Source organism: Mucor velutinosus (assembly GCF_035048745.1).
Source record: "Mucor velutinosus strain NIH1002 chromosome Unknown tig00001569, whole genome shotgun sequence".
NCBI lineage: Eukaryota > Fungi > Mucoromycota > Mucoromycetes > Mucorales > Mucoraceae > Mucor > Mucor velutinosus.
The window spans coordinates 1,318,301-1,339,373 of NW_027041921.1; the positions used below are offsets into that span (position 1 = coordinate 1,318,301).

General features: G+C 41.5%; 6 protein-coding genes across 6 annotated transcripts; 4 read left to right on the plus strand and 2 right to left on the minus strand.

Annotated features, from left to right (window-relative positions):
* Positions 1–224: 224 nt before the first annotated feature.
* Positions 225–3,716, minus strand: ATC70_012614 (uncharacterized protein; the record flags this gene model as incomplete). Its single annotated transcript, XM_064831785.1, has 9 exons — positions 225–442; positions 497–980; positions 1,032–1,299; positions 1,370–1,916; positions 1,979–2,316; positions 2,428–2,750; positions 2,799–2,831; positions 2,923–3,547; positions 3,610–3,716. The coding sequence occupies 9 exons, from the start codon at positions 3,714–3,716 to the stop codon at positions 225–227; spliced, it is 2,943 nt and encodes a 980-aa protein (XP_064678065.1).
* Positions 3,717–4,057: 341 nt separating this feature from the next.
* Positions 4,058–5,154, minus strand: ATC70_012615 (uncharacterized protein; the record flags this gene model as incomplete). Its single annotated transcript, XM_064831786.1, has 2 exons — positions 4,058–4,630; positions 4,684–5,154. The coding sequence occupies 2 exons, from the start codon at positions 5,152–5,154 to the stop codon at positions 4,058–4,060; spliced, it is 1,044 nt and encodes a 347-aa protein (XP_064678066.1).
* A 2,377-nt stretch (positions 5,155–7,531) lies between these two features.
* Positions 7,532–8,824, plus strand: ATC70_012616 (uncharacterized protein; the record flags this gene model as incomplete). The annotated part of the gene is made up of 5 exons (XM_064831787.1): positions 7,532–7,586; positions 7,648–7,797; positions 7,852–8,069; positions 8,129–8,279; positions 8,334–8,824. 5 exons carry the CDS (start codon positions 7,532–7,534, stop codon positions 8,822–8,824), a joined length of 1,065 nt encoding a protein of 354 aa, XP_064678067.1.
* Positions 8,825–10,379: 1,555 nt separating this feature from the next.
* Positions 10,380–13,625, plus strand: ATC70_012617 (uncharacterized protein; the record flags this gene model as incomplete). Its single annotated transcript, XM_064831788.1, has 2 exons — positions 10,380–10,475; positions 10,527–13,625. 2 exons carry the CDS (start codon positions 10,380–10,382, stop codon positions 13,623–13,625), a joined length of 3,195 nt encoding a protein of 1,064 aa, XP_064678068.1.
* A 294-nt stretch (positions 13,626–13,919) lies between these two features.
* On the plus strand, positions 13,920–15,770 carry ATC70_012618 (uncharacterized protein; the record flags this gene model as incomplete). The annotated part of the gene is made up of 5 exons (XM_064831789.1): positions 13,920–14,158; positions 14,221–14,380; positions 14,456–15,350; positions 15,413–15,462; positions 15,516–15,770. 5 exons carry the CDS (start codon positions 13,920–13,922, stop codon positions 15,768–15,770), a joined length of 1,599 nt encoding a protein of 532 aa, XP_064678069.1.
* Positions 15,771–19,295: 3,525 nt separating this feature from the next.
* On the plus strand, positions 19,296–20,828 carry ATC70_012619 (uncharacterized protein; the record flags this gene model as incomplete). The annotated part of the gene is made up of 3 exons (XM_064831790.1): positions 19,296–19,607; positions 19,663–20,228; positions 20,285–20,828. The coding sequence occupies 3 exons, from the start codon at positions 19,296–19,298 to the stop codon at positions 20,826–20,828; spliced, it is 1,422 nt and encodes a 473-aa protein (XP_064678070.1).
* Between the last annotated feature and the right edge of the window lie 245 nt (positions 20,829–21,073).

The following is a 21,073-nucleotide window of genomic DNA, read 5'->3' on the forward strand; positions in this document are numbered from 1 at the left end:
CGTGTATCACTCGGTGAGTTTCATGAGAAATGATTACTGCCACTGTTTTAGGTGGATATTACAGTGAATCATGATGTTGAAACAGTTTACTAGTAATCGTCAAAAGTCATTGGCTCTTTCAAGCAGAAAATCGACAAATGGTGTTTGTTGCATTACAAGCCCTCTTTCAGGGCTTGCATGTATGAAATGTGCTTGTAATATTTAAATTTATAGTATATTCATAATTAACCATAGTACATGAGGTCATGGCATCTAAAACCATCTTTATAGTCATCTCCTTGGCTCATCGTGAACAGAATCGAGTAATCCTCGGGTGTGCATTGAATGCGAATGGGTTGTGTGGGGTCCTCAATAGGGATGATGAACTGGTTCAATTCCCGGAAGCTCGTATTTGAAGTGTAATATTGGTCAGGTAGCGGTATCTCATCAGAAACATACAACACTATTGAAATATGAGTTTCTGAAATGATTGGTGTCTGTGTGTGCGTATATTTACCTGTTGCGACAGAGCGTTTGTCTTGGATGCAATATCGGTTACTACCTAGTTTGTGGCATTCAGTCGCGAGATTTGCATCTTTTTGTATCAATGGATACAGCGTCAGGTGATCTTGAACACCGATGTTTATTTCCTGCCTGTTACTAGGACCTCCATCCTCTGCTTGTGCGTCTTGTGCATCTGCCTGACCTTGAACAACTGCTGCAGCTTGGCTGGGCCTTTGGACAAAGTATTTGAAGAATTGAATGGCGTACGTTTTCCTGGCAATTCTGGTAGCTTCTTGCTGCCTAGGCATACGGACTACATTGATGATACAACCAGCGTCTTCGTATATCGCGTCATCCTCGCTTAGATTGTGTATCTCATTGTCGCTTGGCAAAGAGCGACTCAGTGTGAGCTGTTTAACCTCTCTCTTGAGAGCCTCAAAAAGATAAGCCGCACTATCCTGTCTGTTGCTGCTTAAAAACCTCTGATGCCGGCTTTGCTAATTCGTTTGAATAATCTGCTCAGGAAACACAAAGACACTTTCTCTGACAGCCGTATTATGTTGTATGTACGCTTCCGGCCTCTTGAAAGTATTCGAATGCGCCTTCATGACGGCTGACGCCAAGACACGCCTTATCCAGGGAAGTAACAGGAGCTCTGTGACATGCTTGGTGGTGAATGTCATGTTCTTGAGGACTAGAATAGCATATTCGATGGCTGTTTTCATCGAGCCGCTTGCTTCTTGGTATTCAATAGACACTACATTATCCGTGTTTGGTTCCAAAAAGACATCACCAATTATGTGCACTGCATTCTGCCTAGAAAGATCTACCTGCTGTTTGACGTAGCCCCTGACATGTTCACTCGACATGAAATTAGTCTCTGTACCCAAAAAAAGTCAGCAAATGGTGGACAGGAAAGTTTCCGGCGGTTATCAGCTCTAAGATCTCGACGGCACTGGTTAAAAACGTCTCTGGTTCTTGCTGAAGAATACCAGCAAAATCTAGCTCTTCAAAGAATGTCACAGCATTGTGCGTAAGCAGGCTTCCTCTTTCCATGCTATGTACTTTGTCTAGACCCCGTTTCTGAGTTTGCATTGCTGCTGCTAGATTGACGCTTGAATGACTCGACAACCGACTCTGCACCTCGTTTGGTTTATGAAGCGATCCAAACTCTGCGAACGATAAATGAAATATGATCACCTTGCTTGTCTCGTAATTCTTCATATTCTCTAAACCGCCATTACGAATGTAATACGAGTGTTTTGCATGCAAGTTCAGAGCAAAGCGTGTTTCACTGTCACCCTCTTTTAGCATGCCGAAATTGATGCTTGCTGAGCGGATCTTCTTCTTCAGTTTTGATGTAAGCAACGATTTAGAGTAGTCATTCAGCTTGATGATGGAATACATGGCTGTCATTTCATCAAAGTTGAAATCTAGCAAGTACATGTCAAGTTGCGTTGCTATATTGTCTCCTCGTCCACCTCTCCCTCTTTACCTATTGATACGAGTCTATTATAATTGTTGTATATCAGATTACCAGCTTTATCCTTGAGATAATACTCGGGAATTGCTTTGGCACAATCCAGGCCATAATGAATGCCGCCGCGCATGGAAGCTCTGTACCTATTTTCGGGCACAATGATGCGTTGAACAGAGCCAGCTCTCGTGATAAACCCTTCGTGCAGCTTCTTTTGCAAGTAAGGAGACTGGCTAAAGCCGCCCAACAAGAACAAGATGTCGATTGTTGTGCCAGATTCTCTAATCTGCTCGCGGATCAGCGATATGACTCTGTCAACCACAGGATCAAACACATGCTTGGCTATCTTTGTATGGCTAACGCGGATTTGATTTGTTGCTGTCAAGTCCTTTCATATTTGCAAGTTTTCAATGACCCATGGTTGAAGAAAGACTTCAACGTTCGGTGGCAATGATAAATAAATATACTTTTCGTCTATCTCGCCATGGCTAACATCAGCTTCATGGACTTGCTCGAAATCACTGTTTGCATCTTCTTGATTGCCTGCGAAATCTTTGTCATTATCTTCAAAAGAACTTTCTCTCTCGTCCAGCGCATCATTGATAAAGTCATCAGAGTAATAAGAATCGTCAAATGCATTGTTGCCGTGGCCATTTTGCTGATAATCCATCATGTACGTTGGGACCTTTGTTTCCGTTACTACCATCAAGTGAGTGTCGCCTGCAATGTCTGGCTCGACAGCCTGCTTTGTCGCTGGTGGTACATAACTACTATCCTCGCCGAAACAGTGCTATTGTCTTGACTTAGTACACATTAAAAAATAAATTGATAGCAATACCTTTATCTCGGTCTTGAATTGCTCTATCAATACCTTGAACAAACGCTCATTAGAGTATCCGAAAAAACATCTCGTCTTTAAGACACGATTCCATATGTTGATCCAAGATAGTAGATCCACATACATCCATTGACTCCGACGCCAACTGGCAGTGTTCCTGTCCGTTTTCAGTACATTCGTATGTCGCCAGAGCAGCAGTAACCCCTCCCAAGTCCACGACAGTGTAACGATGCCCTTTAAGCAACTGTGTGACAGATGTAGCACAATATTCTCGTTCACAGAATAACGACGCAGCATGAGCTTCACTGAGAACTGCTAACCGAGCCTTGTGGATTGCTTCTGGTTCTGATGCACTGACGACATTGGCTTCAATGGCAATTTGACGTAGGTCTTCCGAGTTGCTGTTCACCCATGTAGCAGGGATGGTTAACACGTAGCGAACTTGGGCTTCGTTGGCTGTTGGGTTGTTTTGCAATAACTGCTGCAATGTATAGGTGTGGGTTGCTCGTAGATAATCAACGGCGGCAGTGTGGTATGAGACAGCTAAATCTGTAGTAGCAGCATCTGTTGTGGAGTCCAGGTTGAATAATTTAAACTTAAAGTCTGACATGAGTAGCGTGTTCGCATCATTGGGATGCAGTGTCGCGTGGTCCATTGCTGCTTGTCTCCACTTTATCATTGCAGGTGGGTGCTGAGTTGTATCGTAGAGACAAACTGAGGGGGTCTTTTCGAATGTTTCTTGATGTGGCCTGTGGTTCACAATAGTGGATAAGCGTGTTCTTTAGTACTCTGGTTCGTCATCTTGCATTACCATTCTGTAACGTGCACAATCGCATCCTTTTCTTTGGTGCAAGTGTAGCAGCTTCCAGAAAATGTGTTGCCCAGATCTACGGCAGATGAGTAGTGAGTGGGCAGCATTGCAATGAGCTGCATTTATGGCGTACTCACCTATACTAATGATATAATCGTAGGCATTCAAGTCTATAATCGTTTCAAATATTGTAATATATGATCAAAGCAAGAAGAAAAACAAGAGAGAAAAAGTAATTAAGATGTATGCGCATTACAGATATAAATTGCAGAATTACCATGGGCCACAGTGTGTTCCATAAATGCCTTGAAATACAGACCATATTTATCACCATATATACAAGACATGATGGACCTCTGCCGCTACAGTAAAGAAGGAAAGGGGCTGTCTACCAGGAAGTGTTCGTTCAGGGATAAAAATTACAGATCAAATATAGCTTTATTTCAATTTAAATAACATTTCTTGGAGCATAGGGCTCTTCCAGATATTTGACATCCTCCTCTGTCAGCTTGATGCTCAGTGAACGAACCAAATCGTGCAATTGCTCCATTTTACTAGCACCAATGATGGGAGAAGTGACATAGGGCTTGGTAAACTGCCATGCCATGGCAATTTGAGCGTAGGTAGCATTGTACTTCTTTGTCAACTCGCCAATTCTGTCCATAATAATTTCATTAGATTCATGCTGTGTAGTAGGATGAAGGTTCTTTAAGGTAAAGGGCGACTCTTCACGCTTTGTGTTTCTGTTCTTGCCAGCAAGTTCACCGCCGCTGAGAGGAGACCAGGGAGTCATTCCAATGCCTGCATCGCAAATATAAGGCACCATCTCTCTTTCTTCTTCACGATAGATCAGGTTGTACAAGTTTTGCATGGAAACAAACTTGGCCCATCCGTGCTTTTCAGCGATATAGTTCATCTTTTGGAATTGCCATGCAGACATGGAGGAGGCGCCAATGTATCTCACCTTGCCAGAGCGAACAACATCATTCAAAGCCTCCATTGTTTCTTCAATAGGTGTATTCTACGTAACAATCAGTCAGTAGACTATCACAATCCTGCCATATAGCAACTTACGGGATCAAAACGATGAATTATGTACAAATCAATGTAGTCTGTATCAAGTCTTTTCAAGGAAGCATCGACAGCATCCAAAATATGTTTGCGAGAAAGACCAAATTCATTGACATACTCGGCATCGTCTTTAATGTTCATATTAAAAGTACCCACATCCTTATGAACGGGAAAGTTCACTTTGGTAGCAACGACAACACGAGATCGAGGAGCACCAATCTTCTTCAAGGCCTTACCAAGCACCTTTTCGCTTTCACCATTAGAGTAAGTATCAGCCGTGTCAAAGAAATTGATACCAAGTTTGTAACTGGCTTCGATAAACTCGATACCTTCCTTTTCGTCCTTGACCCAAGAAGCCCATTTTGAGCTACCATAAGACATACATCCGAGACAAAGACGGCTGACTCTCATGCCAGTGTTTCCGAGGCGAACATACTCCATCTTGGGGAAATCTTCAGTGGTGGTGTTGAGCATATTTTTTTAAAGGTAAATATAAAAGTTGATTTAGTTGATATGGATTCAAAAGAAATACATCCATCTTTATATATTCATTTTCATTACAAGCCCTATAGGGGACATTACGTTGACAGTTTCCGTTTTCGATACATGGTATTACCAAGAACATGGGTTTAGTTTGAATGTTACCTTTTATGTACATCAACTTACGTTTTCGAATTGCCAAAAGTGCAGGATAAAACGCACCGACAGTTTCATTTGACGCTAGTGAACTAGCTCAACCGTATGAATTTCTATACGGGTCAGAAGTTCCTCACAAGACGATAGCAAGTGGGTTTTCAAGGATGGATACAAACTTCTATGCAAAGACCTCTTGGTTGAAATGAAGGGATGTTGCTGTATTGAGGCATACCATTATTATTTGCTGAAATGTCCCTCCATAGACACCTTGGAATTGCAAATTTGACTTTTATACAGTGCTCCGCGTCTGCTTCAATGGAAACAACTCATATACGAAACTAATATACATACTGTAAAACATTCAAAAAAAGTAGACAAACAAATCATATCCTTTCAAAATTTTGTAGAATTGTGTGCCGTACAAGGTGAATAAAACCATCAGCAAAGCCGGCAGCGGGGAGGGGGGGGGGGTTTGGGGGGGGAAGAACATAACGTGTCTAATTCGACAATTGATAGCATTAATTTATAGGGGGGGGGGGCGGGTTACCGTAGCGAAGCGAAGGTTCAAAACCATAGTATTCACCAGCAATTCTGGTGTTTCATTTCCATTGTAAATAAGCTTACCAGTAACATATCGCATCAAAATTTGCATAAATTAGCTTTACCAAAACCAATATGCCTCCTGTTCGAATTAGAAGTTGCACAGACTGCAGAACTGCCTTTCCAGAAGACTTCAGCTGCCAAAGATATGATTTATGCCGTGTAAATAAAAGACATAAAGCAGAAATACAACTAAATTGGACAGTTTTGAAGCCTTCATATCTTGACATGTAGACCTTTCTGAGCCATCGGAATAACGCCAAACAATTGTATTTGAGTAGTAGTAACTTCCTGACACCTTTGCTCAACTTTTTGGGAACCAAAAAATCATCGCGAAAAATTGACTCAAAACCATGAGGGGTACCTCATGATTTTCATTGAAAATCAAACGATCGAGTTTTTGACCACCATAATGAAGACTTTTACTATGGCATATATTGAATCAAAATGATTGTACTGATCCAAAGTAGCTCTTGAAAACTTGTTCGTGTCACTTTTGTATGCAACATCTCAACATTTTCGACGAAAGCCTCATTTTGTATTGTCATGAACTGCTCAATAAGTTTGTTCAAAACACCTCTTATAATTAGTACCATTAGATAGACCTTAAAAAGTGCTTCAAGGAAGCTTAAGGCAGTACTGGAAAATTCGTACTATTTCATAGTCGAATCTGCCAAAATAGGTCGAATCGTGTTCAGAAAGTCCAAAAATTCACAAATCAGGACAGAATGTCGAGCGGAGAATGAATCGATTTGATAGGCGGCAACAGGCGAGGTCAATGCCATCCTGATCATTGAGGTAATTGATGCTTTCAAACGCTCATGAAAAAGGGATTGCGAATTGAAAAGTAATATCGCGTAGTCTGTTGGATACTATATTTTAGTTTTGCAATGAATTTGTATAGCCATCAGCTTTCGCCAGAGTAATTTGTTCGCCCAAATACAGATCTTGATTCGAAATGCAGATTCGACCACCCTACCTGTGATGCCACACTCCAAGTATATGTTATACTTATGTACCACTTTGGTGTAGTCGACTCAAAAATTCTCTTGTATCTGAGGGCGTTATATGTTGAGTAATAACTAAACCCTATTGAGGCCTTATCAGGATATATACTACTTGCTTTTGCGTGAAAGCATGCAATATCCCTTTTTCACGATCCATTGAAGCTTAAACTTTGCAACAAAGAATAGCCACGTATGCACAACTCAATACAAGACTAAATGCTATGAATATCCGACATATCCAATGCCTGATCTAGGTGACACGAGTAAATGTTCGAGGAGGCCTTTTAATAATGCATGTAAATACACTTTCTTTGTTCTGTCGCATATTCTATGGGCATGCGATATGATAACACGTTATATTATAGTAGCTTATAATCCAACTGATTTAAATAGAGTCAATATAATTGAACTCAACGAGCTGTAACTGCAGAGGGCATCATTGGATTCGAATTCGACATGGTATGGCGAAATGGTAGCCCTTACTGCATACAAGTTACACTATATTGATTGTCTTTCTTTGTACATACACGCACGCATAAACATAGCAGAGTATTAAATAGATGCGCACCTTACTTTTCTTTCCTCTTTATTACTTTTATCTTCAACACATGTTGTCTGATTTTACTAACGATACCTTCACCGGATGGGCTTGCACTGCCAAAGGTAAGTTGATGGTTTAGTCAAGTAGAGCGCTCAAAAATGCTAACCTATATCTGTGGATTAGGCGAACCGCTGCGAGAAATGGAGTTACCTCTCAAAACTTGGGATGAAAACTGCGTAGATATGGATATTATTTGTTGCGGTATGTGCGGAACTGATCTTCATATCCTTGAAGAAAATGTTGGCCCTGGCACTCTCTGGCCATGTGTCGTTGGTATATATGTCAACATTGAATGACGTTTGATGCACTTACTAAGGTTCTATCAAGGTCATGAGATTGTGGGTAAGGTCACTAGAGTGGGTAAGAATGTCACCAATGTCAATGTGGGTGATAGAGCTGGTGTTGGTTGTCAAGTTGATTCTTGTGGTAAATGTGAAGAATGCTTGAATGGGAATCAGAATATGTGCACTGTTCGCCCTGTCTTGACGTATAATGACAAATGGTTTAGCGGCGAAAAAACGTATGGAGGCTATGCCAACCGTTGGGTTAGTATCTGAATGGCACATACGTATATATGTTTGGCTAATTCTTAATTAATTTCAAGAGAGGAGACTATCGCTTTGTTTGCAAAATACCTGATTCTATGCCAAGTGAGGTCGCCGCTAGTAGTTTCCTGTGCGCTGGATTGACTTGTTTTTCACCTTTGAGGAGAACCAATGTAGATTCAACGTCTGTAGTGGATGTCATGGGTATAGGTACATAATTTGGTATGTGTGCCTCTGTGGATAGTCTGCTCATTATCATTATAGGAGGATTGGGTCACTTTGCTGTCTTATTTGCCAAGGCCATGGGTGCCAAGGTCATTGCCATGTCTCAAACTGCATCCAAGCGCAGCGTTGCCTTGGAGTTGGGCGCAGACGAATTTCTTGTTACCAGTGATGCTACGGCCATGTCCTCTTACAAGAAACAAATGACCCATATTCTTTGCACTGGCACCAACCCAGCCGATTTTCAATGGAATGACTATTTCAGTCTTATCAAAAGCAATGGCCACTTTGTCAATGTCATGCTGGGCAATTGGGTGTTTCCTCCTATCAATCCAGCCATATTGATCTTTCATCAAGTCTACATTCACGGTTCCTTTATTGGTAGCCCAAAAGAGATGGGTGAGATGCTGGCTTTTGCTGTAGAAAAGAATATTGTTCCTTGGGTCACCACGTATCCCATGTCCAAGGTCAACGAGGCTCTCAAGGACTTTAAGGCCGGAAAGCCCAGATTTAGATTTGTTTTGAAGAATTGATTTGAAGTAAATGACATTGACGACAGTGCTTATCGTTTAAGCTTTTTTTCTGTAATTTTCACGTTGCACAATGTTCCTTAACAGAATTGAAAACGGAAGATCACCGTAAGACAAAAACTTCAAGGTGTTTGTATCAATTTACTGCGGCTTTGTTGAAGATTTGGAATATTCCATATGCTTTACGCCGGGCTTTAATCTGGCTTGCACCATCGTATCCTTAGTGAGATCAACAGATTAACCTCATCTTCCAGGTGTATTTCCTCTAGGCATTCCATCCGTTAATTACTTGATAGGTAAAAGTATGCTAGACTAAAATGCGGCCAGACGAGTGTTACCATGGAGATGAAAGGCTGGTAGAGAGCAGGAAGTTCCAGCAATGCTTCTGGCTATGACTTTACGAGGGCCACACCCACTCCAGTCGAGCCTTTGATGTTGGCATACCGTGCCTTGCCCTGACACATCTTTTACGCGCATGTCAATAACGCGAATGCAAGAAGACCACTGTCAATGAGAGATTAGGTATATACTACAGTGGGATATCACTGCTGGCACACATATACATCTCATACGGTCAAGAGTGAGTCATGGCGAGTTATCAAGAGATGCACAGTTGTATTACTCAACTGCATACGGGGTTTCGGTAATGTGATTTTCCGTAATGAAGCTCCCTTTCGCTCATTCGGGTCAAGAAATAGAGAGCAAGAAGAGAACGAAGAAGGGATTGATGAGGGTAGGTGAGGAAACACACATGTAAATTGGCTTTTGTACTTGTTGATGTGCGTGCTTGTTGGTTTCAACTGGAGCGTGTAACACCTGTAGACATGCACGCCTTGAGGCGTTAGTCTACATGTTGAATGAACAAGTAAAAGAGTAGCGAACACACCGTTTTAGCCATGTGATTGGAATTATCAATTGAACACAACATGATAAGTTTATAATAAGATCAACAACAATGCCACTAAAGGCTAATACATGCAAACTTCGTTTGGTTTTTTTGCACCTTTATCGATGTGTAATTGGTTCTTGGTGATAACGTTATACAGGATAGGACCTTGGCGTTTATTAGTCGAACCTTAAAATGGGCTCGTTCATGTTGATTATTACCATCGATGCTACATGGCCAGCGATTCATTCACCATCCATGCTATAGATCCGCAACTCAACACCCTCTCTGCGGATGACTCAATTCAAACGCGATTTGTTCCTAGTAAAAGGATGATAGCACCGGTAGAGACGGTGTTGATTGATTGCTGCTGCATCGTCGTTTCAAATCACTCATGTTGTTGATTGCAAACAAAAAATACACACACACCATTTCAAATCTTTCTTTTACCTTCTCTCTTCTCTCTCTCTCTCTCTCTCTCTCTCTCTCTCTTTTCTTCTTTCTCAGTTGTTCCTCCTGTTTCTTTCTCCATACAAATCCTCGTCATTACAAAAAAAGCTTAAATACGTTTCATTTGCTACAAACTTGCCTCCCAGTCTCGAGAAACAGAAAGAAAAAAAAAAAAAAAAGTTTTTTTTTTAATACACAACTCATTTTCAACGTCAAACCCTCATGTCGTCTGTATTTGTACCCGAAAACAGCGGTTCACCACAACAGCAGAAACAGCCTGAACAAGCAAGACCCAAACGACCCAGATCCAGCTTAGCAGTAAGTTTGGCAGGCGCCATTCGCATAGAGGGATTACTGATGTTTCTATAGTGTATTCGTTGTCGCAAAAAGAAGGTCAAGTGTGATTTCGTGCAGCCAACGTGTGGACGTTGCGCTATTGCAGGTTTGCCCTGTAGCTATGCCACGCCTCCCCGCAGAGTAGATGGACACGCTTTCGATCAACTTGGTAACCATGTAGAAGAGCTTAAAGAAAGAATGCAAAAGATGCAATCAGAACTCGCCATGATGAAGAACAACCTACACCCATTTGCATCCACCTCCGCAACTGCCAACCCTGATGATATGGATTCAGGCCATTCCACGCCCAACATGATGATGACGGATGGTAGTCAGAACAACATGGCTTTGGCCACCTCCTCCTCGTCTTCCTCTGATCAATCAGTTACCTGGAAACTATCTCTCTCGCCTTCTGGCCTCAGAATTGACACCAACATTGCCAGTGTAGCTGATCTCTACCGCATCTTGCTCAACGGCATCAGTCAACTCAACATCAACAATGATTCCACCACCAGTCTATTCAATCCTGAAAGCTCGTCATCGAACTCTGCTTCCTCTGCCAACCCATTTGTAGGTGCTCGTAAGCAGCCAACAAAAGCCAATTTAAGCAGTGCAGGCAGCAACAACAGCAGACGCAGCACAACGAGTTATTTGGATGCAGGCATGATGGACAACAACGATAAAGGAGGGCGCTTATGGGAAGTAGACGATAATGAAGCCAGAAAGATTCTGCAAGAAAAGAAATCCAACGAAGATACCTTGCCCAAGGAAGTGCTTGATAATTTGATGCACACATGCTATCATACGTGCTTTTTGGCCTACCAAGTAGTGGACAAGGACCATTTCATGCAGCAGTACTTGTCAGACGAAGGACTGGACCCCCTTTTAACCAATTCTATCAACGCTTGGGTATCAAAGCACGGCTGCATCTATCACAATGCCAATGGCGGCAACTCGCAAACCACCATGGGCGAAGTCTACTTTAAAAACGCTCGTCAGTTGCTGAAGAAATGCTTTGATATCAGTAGTCCCACTACCATTCATGCTCTTTTGAACCTGTACATGTATCAATTGAGCAGTGAAAGATCAAGCCTGGCTTATCTGTACATTGGCCTTGCTATCCGTATGGCTCAGGATCTAAAGTTTCACAAAAAGGAACATATGTCGGCTGATCTGAATCAACGTGAGACCAACAAGCGATTGTGGTGGTCTGCTTACTGGCTTGATTTATGTGCTGCTCTTGAATCCAACCGTCCTACCATGGTGGATGATAAAGATTGCGACCTGGATTACCCTGTGCGCCTGGATCATGAGGACGAAGAGACCGGCTATCGTATTCACTTTACAGTGTACTCTATCAAACTGATGCGTATCCGAAAGGACATCACCAAGCATCTGCCCTCTGAACAGTCGGGTCAATCGCTGCTGTCTGCCATCTCCAGGCTGGAAAATGCGCTTACCAATTGGCTGAGTGAGTTACCTCAAGATCTGCACTATGATGACCAATCCACTGTGTTCCAAAAGACGGGCTCCTTCAGAGATGAAGCGTGTCTCATTCTTAACATTCAGTACCAAACCACTTGGATCATGCTGCACAAGTTCTTCTTGCCAAAGCAAGATCAAACTGCCACGCCCGTTGCTCTGCTGTCTCTCAACATCTGTACCAAGTCTGCCAACCTCATTACGCGCATGCTCAGTATCTATGCTTCCAGCTTGAATTGGTGCCAGTTCTTTTACGCCATGGATGGCATCATTGCGAGTGTCACTATTCATCAAGTCAATGCACTTTCAAACGAAAAGGAGGTGTCTTGCTTGGCCCAACGCAATTTAATCATTACTGCCAGTGTGCTAAAGGAGTCGCCATTGATGTACATGGTCAAAGTGTGCGAAATCATCGAGAGCATTGAAGGCTTCTTGAAGAAGAATGGTCTGTCATCTGAATTGAGTGATTTGCCTGCTGTCAATGAGGACTCCATCAACCAACAATCCATCTCTTCTGTGTTCCATCCTGCTGTGTTTGAGTCGCAACACATGATGTCTCAACCGCAACCACACCAGCATCAGCCACCATCCCATCAAGCACCTCTACATCATCCTCATCATACACAAGCACATCAACATCAAGCACCACAACCACCACCACCTCAGCAGCAGCAGCAGCAGCAACAACAACAGCCCCCACATCACCACCAACCACAGACGATGTCTTATTCTGGTTCTATATCACCTTCTGTACAATCACAGCACACAATGATGAATTCACCTCAATCTCAACATTCGTCGTCAACCATACGTGTTCCTTCGCAACTCGCTTCTGGCATGTTTCAACAGCAAACCCTCTCTCAACAACCCTCTTCGTCAGCCAATGCTGCAGGACAGCAACAACCCAACAACAGTGTGTATAATAGCTCGGGCATGATGGTGGAACCCAGCATGTTTCTGAACGACCCTACCAGTTTAATGGGATTCAATATGCCAACTCAGGGCGGTGGAGACATGGATCAGTTGTTGCTAAGAAACATGGGCTTTGATCTGAACAACCCGACCACGCCTGGTGGTGCTGGTGGGCCTGGTGATGGCAGAATATACAGCATGTTTGATAGCAGTACCAGCAACGCACCTAATACCAATACAAACTACCCTTCTGGCGGCGGCGGTGCTTCTTCTGCAGCACCCTTTACAGAGACCTTTGCCGGTTCCTATACTAATACACAGACTAGTTTTACATCTACTACCGCAGATAATTCTAATAATTCAAACAACACTACCAATGCATACCCCAACTTTTTAAACAATACGGAACTATTTGGGATCCCAACAACCACAACCACAACCACAGTACAGCAACAGCAGCAACATCATCAGCAACAACCACAGCCTTATTCTACTAATACACCTACTAATTTCGATCCCGCCAACTTGTTTGGTTCAATGAATATGGATCCTGCTACCATGAGTGCCTTGTTGTACAATAATGCTGGCATGTCTAGCTTTGCATATCAACAACAGCAAGCACAGCAACAGCAAGGACAACAGCCTGGTGGTACGCCTACAGGCGATGAAGCGGATATGTTGTATGGTACAAACAATGGTAGAAAGAGAGTACATCGTGATTGGGAAGATGCTGCTTAAATCAAAGAGAGCGAGAGAGAAATAAACACTTTTTACTTGCAATAAACAACAACAACTACTACTACTACTACTAATGCATGTTTCGTGGAGCTCAGTTTGCCAGCTAAACCTACTGTACGCATGAGAGTCATCTTTTGTAGTATAAAAGGAGTAAACCAATCATGCGTTTAGAAACACCCTTATCCAATCCACTATTAAAGGCAACATTTAGTGGTTTTTTTTTTTTTTTTTTTTTTTTTTTTTTTTTTTTTTTCCCCATTTCTTTTTCTTTTTTCATAAACATAAAAAAAAAAGATGACGCTTATTCCATTTGATTCATCAAAGAAATGGCTTGCCATTTCGTTCATTACAGCATTGGCCGTAGCTAATGTATCTGGACCACAATACATCTACCCCACATACGGCACCTCATTGAAGAACCGCTTTCATTGGAATGGTGTGGAGAACAGCATGGTCAGCACAGCGACATTTGTAGGTGTCTCCTTCTCGGGCCCATTGTGCGCTTGGTTGCTAGAGACCCTTGGATTTAGAAGGCATGTGCATCTAATTGACCTGGTATGAATAGAATGTGAAGCTAAACAATCGCCTCAAACAGGACCTTGGCAATATCCGCATTTACAGCACTTACAGGATTGTTTCTATTAGCCCAGACCTATGCAGGATACTTGTCGAGCCATTACATGTTGTGCTCTATTTATTTGGCATGCACCGGTGCTGCTGGTGCTGCTTCTTATTTGTGCGCTCTGGATTCTCAGGTAACAAACATAGCAATACATCAATTGTGCCCTACTACCGCATCATGCCATCATATTAACCACTTGTTTATCTAGGCTCACAACTTTAAATCTCATCGAGGCATGAGTATGGGGCTTACAAGCGCCTCCTTGGGTATCAGCGGATTGATCTTTTCGCAAATCAATGACCATTTCTTCAAATCACAAGCAGAAGACGGCCATGGGGAGCAAGACACCAGTACATTTGATTTCCTGATCTTTGTAGGTGCATGTATTTTCATTGTGACATTGTTTGGTTCATTTGTTTTGGGCCCTGTTGACAAATCCGAAGCGATATCAGTACCCAATGACCTTGTGCAACAACAGCAGCAGCAACAACAACAACAGCAGGAAGATGAAGTGACACACAATCTCAATTACCACACCTACACGCAAAGTATCAGCAGTTTCAGTACTTCATCTACACGCTACGAGGAAGAGGAACAAGAAGGAGACGGGGAAGAGAGGCCCTTGATCTCTAAAAATGTCATTGTGTCTGCTGACAACATCTCCATGATCAAAAAGATGGCAAATCAATATCAACCAGATATCAGAATTGAAGAAGAACCCAGCATCTCTGGTATTGCATTTTTCACTGATCCAGTTGGGTTCTCACTTGCTTTTGCGTTGCTTGTCATCTTGGGATTGGGGTATGTGTATTTAGCCAACTTGGGTCAATTGGTCCTGTCCGTATCGCCAGCAGATATTTCATTGGGACAGGCACAGCATGTTCGCAATGTGCATGTCTCTATCTTTAGCATCGCTAATTGCGGGGCCAGAGCTGTGTTTGGTACATTGAGCGATATTCTGCAAAGGAGAGTTGGGGTACACCGTCTATGGTTCTTTTGGTGTGCTGCAATGGGTCTGGTGATGTCCATGACTTATCTTATTACTTCTGTATCAACTGCAGCTGAGCTAATCTCATGTACCATCATGACGGCCATCGTATATGGTATGTTGTAGTGCGATGTCGTGTTGTATATACTGATTCACTCACACGCACGCTATCGATAGGTATTGCATTCGGTTGTGCACCAGCAATTATCAGTGAATTCGGAACAAAGGTTTGTCTGTGGAGCTTTGTGTTACATTTCGTTTGCTGATCCTTCGAGTATAGGCATTTGCTCGCAATTGGGGCTGGCTATTGTGTGCTCCAGCTATTGGAAGTCAGTTATTCAATGTCATTTTCGGTACATTTTACGAAAAGGAATCCAAGCGACAAGGAGAGTCGGGTGAATGCTATGGGTCCGGCTGTTATCAAATGACGTTTTTCATTGGTATCTTATCAGCTTGTTTGTGTACGTTTATTCTGTCGCTGGCGATCTACCGCAAAGGGCTGTACAAGAGACAATCGACACCCACCGTGCATTAGATAGATAGATATTCGCATGTTATACCACTATTATTTCTTCATACCATAATTAATACCTATTATACACTATCATAATAGTCATTCAGAACGTTTCTATTAATAAACAATATAGGATTGCAATTGATCCGTGTCATGTCCATGTGTGTATGTGTGGTTACTACTGTGCCTACATATTGTACATGTATAAACTGCATATATATATATAATTGTTTGCTAAAACAGTCAAAATGTACAAACATTACATGCGAATATAAATCTTTAGTGTGCCTGATATCTTGTTGCACAGTAGCTGGCAGTTGTGTATTGCTCCAATCTTTTGTATCAAAAATCATTTGATAATTTCAAATCTATAGCAGCAATTGGAGCTTGGCCTCTTCGTAAACGCCAAGTTGTGTAGAACCTGCTGTCGTTTGCATTGAAAGCATGCGTATCTACGAGACATCTCCTCATTGCATGGCCTATTCAAAGTGATCAAGTAGACAGTGCATCCAGGAAAGCTTGTTGCTGCGAAAACGCTAGTTATTAGAATCCTACTCAAATGTTCATCCATAATACACTAAAGGTTGATAGCTCAATACGCATATTTGTTCTTCCAATTGATACAGATCACTGATATTCCCAACGTTTGGCCAAATTGTTACATCGGAAAGTCTCTACAATGATGCCTACTGCCATGTAATCGTAGAAGCGTACCAAAACTGTACTCATATTATTGAGTGAGCCATCAAACACGGATGCATATTTATATCTATCAATAAGAAATTGAGATTTATTATTGAATACGAGCCATTCGACATTTCAAGTGGCTTCCTGACCTACGCTTCGCTTTGGTGGAAACCAACAACCTACGTTCAAACGGCTAGCGCTGTCGCAGGCCATTGGCTAATATCGCAAAGTTGATATAGCTAAAATGTTAGAAGAACCTTGATTGCTGATTGATGTAAGATCACTAATCAGATGAAAGTTTATGCTTCGGGTGATTCTTTACCTTCGCTTCGCTTCGGTGAAAGCCAACCTGCACAGTGGCAGCTCGTGCTACCGATTGCCCTTGCGTATCTTATCAAAATATTGCTACTTTCATTTTGACCCTCCACTTACACGAAACCCCTTCATATTATCTGTTGACCTTATAGCTTACTCTGATGCGATGCTCTACATCTATATAAACGTAGCTACTTTGTATAGGGCAAGCAGCATACTATTCTATCTTAAATCGAAATGTTTCTATCAATCTAAGGTAGCGCCTGAAGTCATCTTTGTGGCACCCTGCTATGTAAAATCATGAATTTTTCTTCAAAATCTGCCTGTGGTAGCAAGCGAAAAAATTGGGTGACCTTTTTTTGATCAGGACAATATTGTCAATATTTCATGATAGAGTTATGCCAGAGCTTCAAGCAATAACTCATTCGACAGGAAATTCTTTGGTCTACAATGTTTAGTAATGCTTAAAATAATGTTTTGATGACAGATACTGATTAATCTTTAGGAAACAGTCAAAAAATCGCAAATTTTATCTCATCAAAAACCAGTTGAGCAATGTACACCAAAGACTTGATATGTATACCATTGCATTCTCCTTTGAATTCCCTACAAGTTTCATGTAAGTTTGAAGGGGGTGGTTACTATCAAGAAACGCGTAATTTTAAGGTCGATAGATTTCGGTATCCCGTGGATCATCATTCAGATTATTAGAAATTGAAGCTCCGTTGACCTTCCGCATGTGTACACCACACTAGCATGCATTTAACTAAGCATTTGAAAAATCGGAGCGTACGAAAAGGGCCATATTAACTTGCTGGTTTCAAATTATCAATGGATACTTGACATGTTGGAGAATCTTGCTTTTGAGACTAGACAGTTGTAGCTTGCTTTGTTCGATTATAATGAGTCTTCCAATTTAAAGTATGTATATTCCCCGGCTTAAAAACAACCAAGAACCTCTTTTCATATTTCCATAAATTGTTCAATATGTTTATTGAAAGAATCTATATTACGTAATACCATTAGGTGCGGCTTGAAAAGCACATCAAGAATGTATCAGGAAGCATGAGATGATCATCGTATTTTATATAATCGAATCTGTCAAAATAGTTGAATCAAATCGTAAAACCATCAGAATCTGGTCAATCTAGAGTAGACTACGTCCGAGTTGAAACTAATTTTGGCAGCTAGTAGTGGGGCCGGCTAGCAAACTCAGTGCCCTTTTTATCATAAAGGCAATACAGTAATAGACTCTTTTGAAACGTATGGAAAGTAGGTGGCAAATGACATAATAGTACTATCGCTAGCAGCCATGCTATTCTCCTCTTTAATCAAATGCGCCGCACAGCTTTGAGTCTATGCCAAATAATAACGGATAAAGGTTTAACCAAAAGGGTTTAACTACAACGTTTCCCAGCGCCTAATCCATCAATCTACCACTCGCAATCCCTTGCAACTATCAGCTTTCAATAAGTTTTATACATTGGTCTTTGCTCAGAATTGTCTTCTTCTTTCCAAAATCTTTCGCTTTTAATCAGCAATTCATCATCCATCCTAAAACCTAACTAGACTATCGTTTTTGTCCCTTAAATTTGGTATACAAGAAACATGCTACCTTCAAAGCGAATTTCAGAGAATTCAAAAGAGATGACAAAGAGAAAAGCGTAAGAACTAGAGAAAAAGGTGCGTGAGCGATGGTTCCAAGGTATAGCCCTGACTACAACTCAATCTATTTACAAGTCATATTGGACCGTTTATACACAGCACTGTGCGACAGCATATGTTGAAACCTTTATATTCTGTCTTTTGTTGAGGCTGTTCTACTACCAGACTCATAAAACATCTCCTACGTAAGTGCCTTTCACTGATAATATCACCACACCACAACGAAGCGAGTTACGGTCAAGCGGTTCAACTTCTCTGCTTTCCAACATTTTATCTACTTGTCTGCTATTTGCAATTACGAGGAAATAGTTGGGAAAGTAGCAATTTCACGCCCATAGTTGCGGACACACTGAAAGCAGCTGATGATAAATAATATTCAGTTTTTGAGGCTTCTTTATGGACTCTTTGCATTTAAGTTGTCAAAAGCAAGGCATCGACTGTTTATTTATGTTAGGCGTATTGTGATACTCATGGATAACAGCAAGACATTGTGGTCTGGTATTTCGATAGTCAAAACCACCACCAGCATGTGGACCTTTTTTTTTTTTTTTTTTTTTTTTTTTTTTTTTTTTTACCAATTATCTGGTAAAGAGTACCCGCCTTCACAACAGGAAGATATTCTGTGTAGTAGAAAATGAGCGTTGATGGCCTATAGGTAAAATATTTGCAGCTTTGGGGGTTTATTTGCGGATTGCGTGATCCTGTGTGCAAAAAAAGCCGAAGATTAAGCAGGCCTTGCCTTTGATTCTTTGGCCCTTAAAATTATGTTTAGTAGCTCATGCCCCTACAAGCATCCCTCAATGCTCATAGGCCTATTTGAACAATACCCAATATGGATTACCTTTTCTTTCTCTAATATATTCTCTTCTGCTAGAATCCATGAATTCAAATTCTTTAACAGAGAGGATCACACGTCTACAAGATCATCTTTCCTCACAATATGTAGATTTTGATCGAGAGACAACAACAGATCGTCTACAATCACTATACTCTGATTTCTCCAAACTCAAAATCTTGAATCCATATGGGTACGATGCGAATGTAAACTACTGGAGAGCCGTTATTTTGGACTGCAATCTTCATGGTTATTTGACAACAAAGGACTACAGCTGCTTCATAGACAAAGACGAGCTTGCAGATTTATTTTATCGACCTAAAAAGGGCAAACCTCTTTCACTGAGCCATGTCGTTGTGAGTAATACAGAGCGTGTGTCGTGAATGATGATATTTATGAGCTTGAGAATAGGAAGACATGACTGAAAAAACACACGACTTAATTACCCAGAAAGAGTATGAAAAACGATACCCTATCCAAGCAACAAACCCATCCAGCAAAAAGCTCACATGGCTACAATGGATCTATCATACACCATATCGTTGGCTTATACCCGAGGCATCAGCACATTTGTACATTGTCTTACCCACAGTGCAAGAGTATGCCAAGATAATCCTTCAACGACATTACAGCAAACCCTTATGTAGCTCTCTAGACAATCTATTTACCTTTCTGGAGTTTCGAGAGGAATACGGAACGCTAACCTGCCATCAAGAGACAATTGTACAGTTGAGTAGTTTGGATGTGTGGGTCATTCTCAGATATTTGCATCATTGTTATGGTGTTGCAATTGCAGATGCGGTCAAGATGTTTGGAGCAGCAACTAGCAGTAGCACAGTCATCAAATTTCCAGACAGAAACGAAGCCGTCAAAGTAACTGCCAGAATCACAGACAATGACAAGGCTATCATCAACTTGAAGACTGCGTGTTCCACATTGCATAAGCAGGTGGATGAACTACAATCAAAGAGCGAAGAGTGAGTAGCAAATGCGATGAATGATGGATAGCTGCAGTAACCCATGCCATGTATAGATTTTTAAAGTTGACTCGAGAGTACAACGAGAAAAATCAGAAGCTTCAAGCAGTCTACATGTTACGAAAGAAGAAGCAAATTGAAGGGATTCTGGATCGTAGATTCAAGACATTGGAAACAATGGAGACGATCCTGTTGAAAATAGAGACATCCCAAAACGATTTACAAGTAGTCGAGGCATTTAATATGGGCGCAAACACACTAAGGTCGTTACTGAGTGAGAAGGACACTGTGGAACAGACGATGGACAAGTTACAGGACACATTGGAAGATCAAAAACAAGTTGAGGAGGCTATGACGATAGGCAATGAAGAGATATCCAATCAAACGATAGGCATGACGAATGAGGATTTAGAAAATGAGTTAGACTCACTGGTTACTGCTGACAAGCAGCCGCCTTCCACAAGAGACACCGTTGCCAACCTAACTCAGCCGATTGACACGGAATCCGAGTTATTACGGCTGCAAAATGTATTGTCATCATTAAATCATCCACCGAGTGGCAGTTATCAAAGAAAAATAAAAACTAAAGAGCTGGCTTGAGTTATTTTTTTTTTTTGCATTACTCATGTTGATGGTACAGTTGTGCTGACGGAAATGAAAAATACTCGAGATGAAGGTTACAGTATATATCTTTCTTCCCAAACCTGATTTTACTCAAAGGGGCCTGCGGGAAATGAAGGAAGAGCCATTCTATTATGTAACATGTTGAGCTTGCTCACTGCTGTATTAATCATCTCTGGCCCAGATTAATAATATTTAACACCAATAGTAAAACTTTCATTACC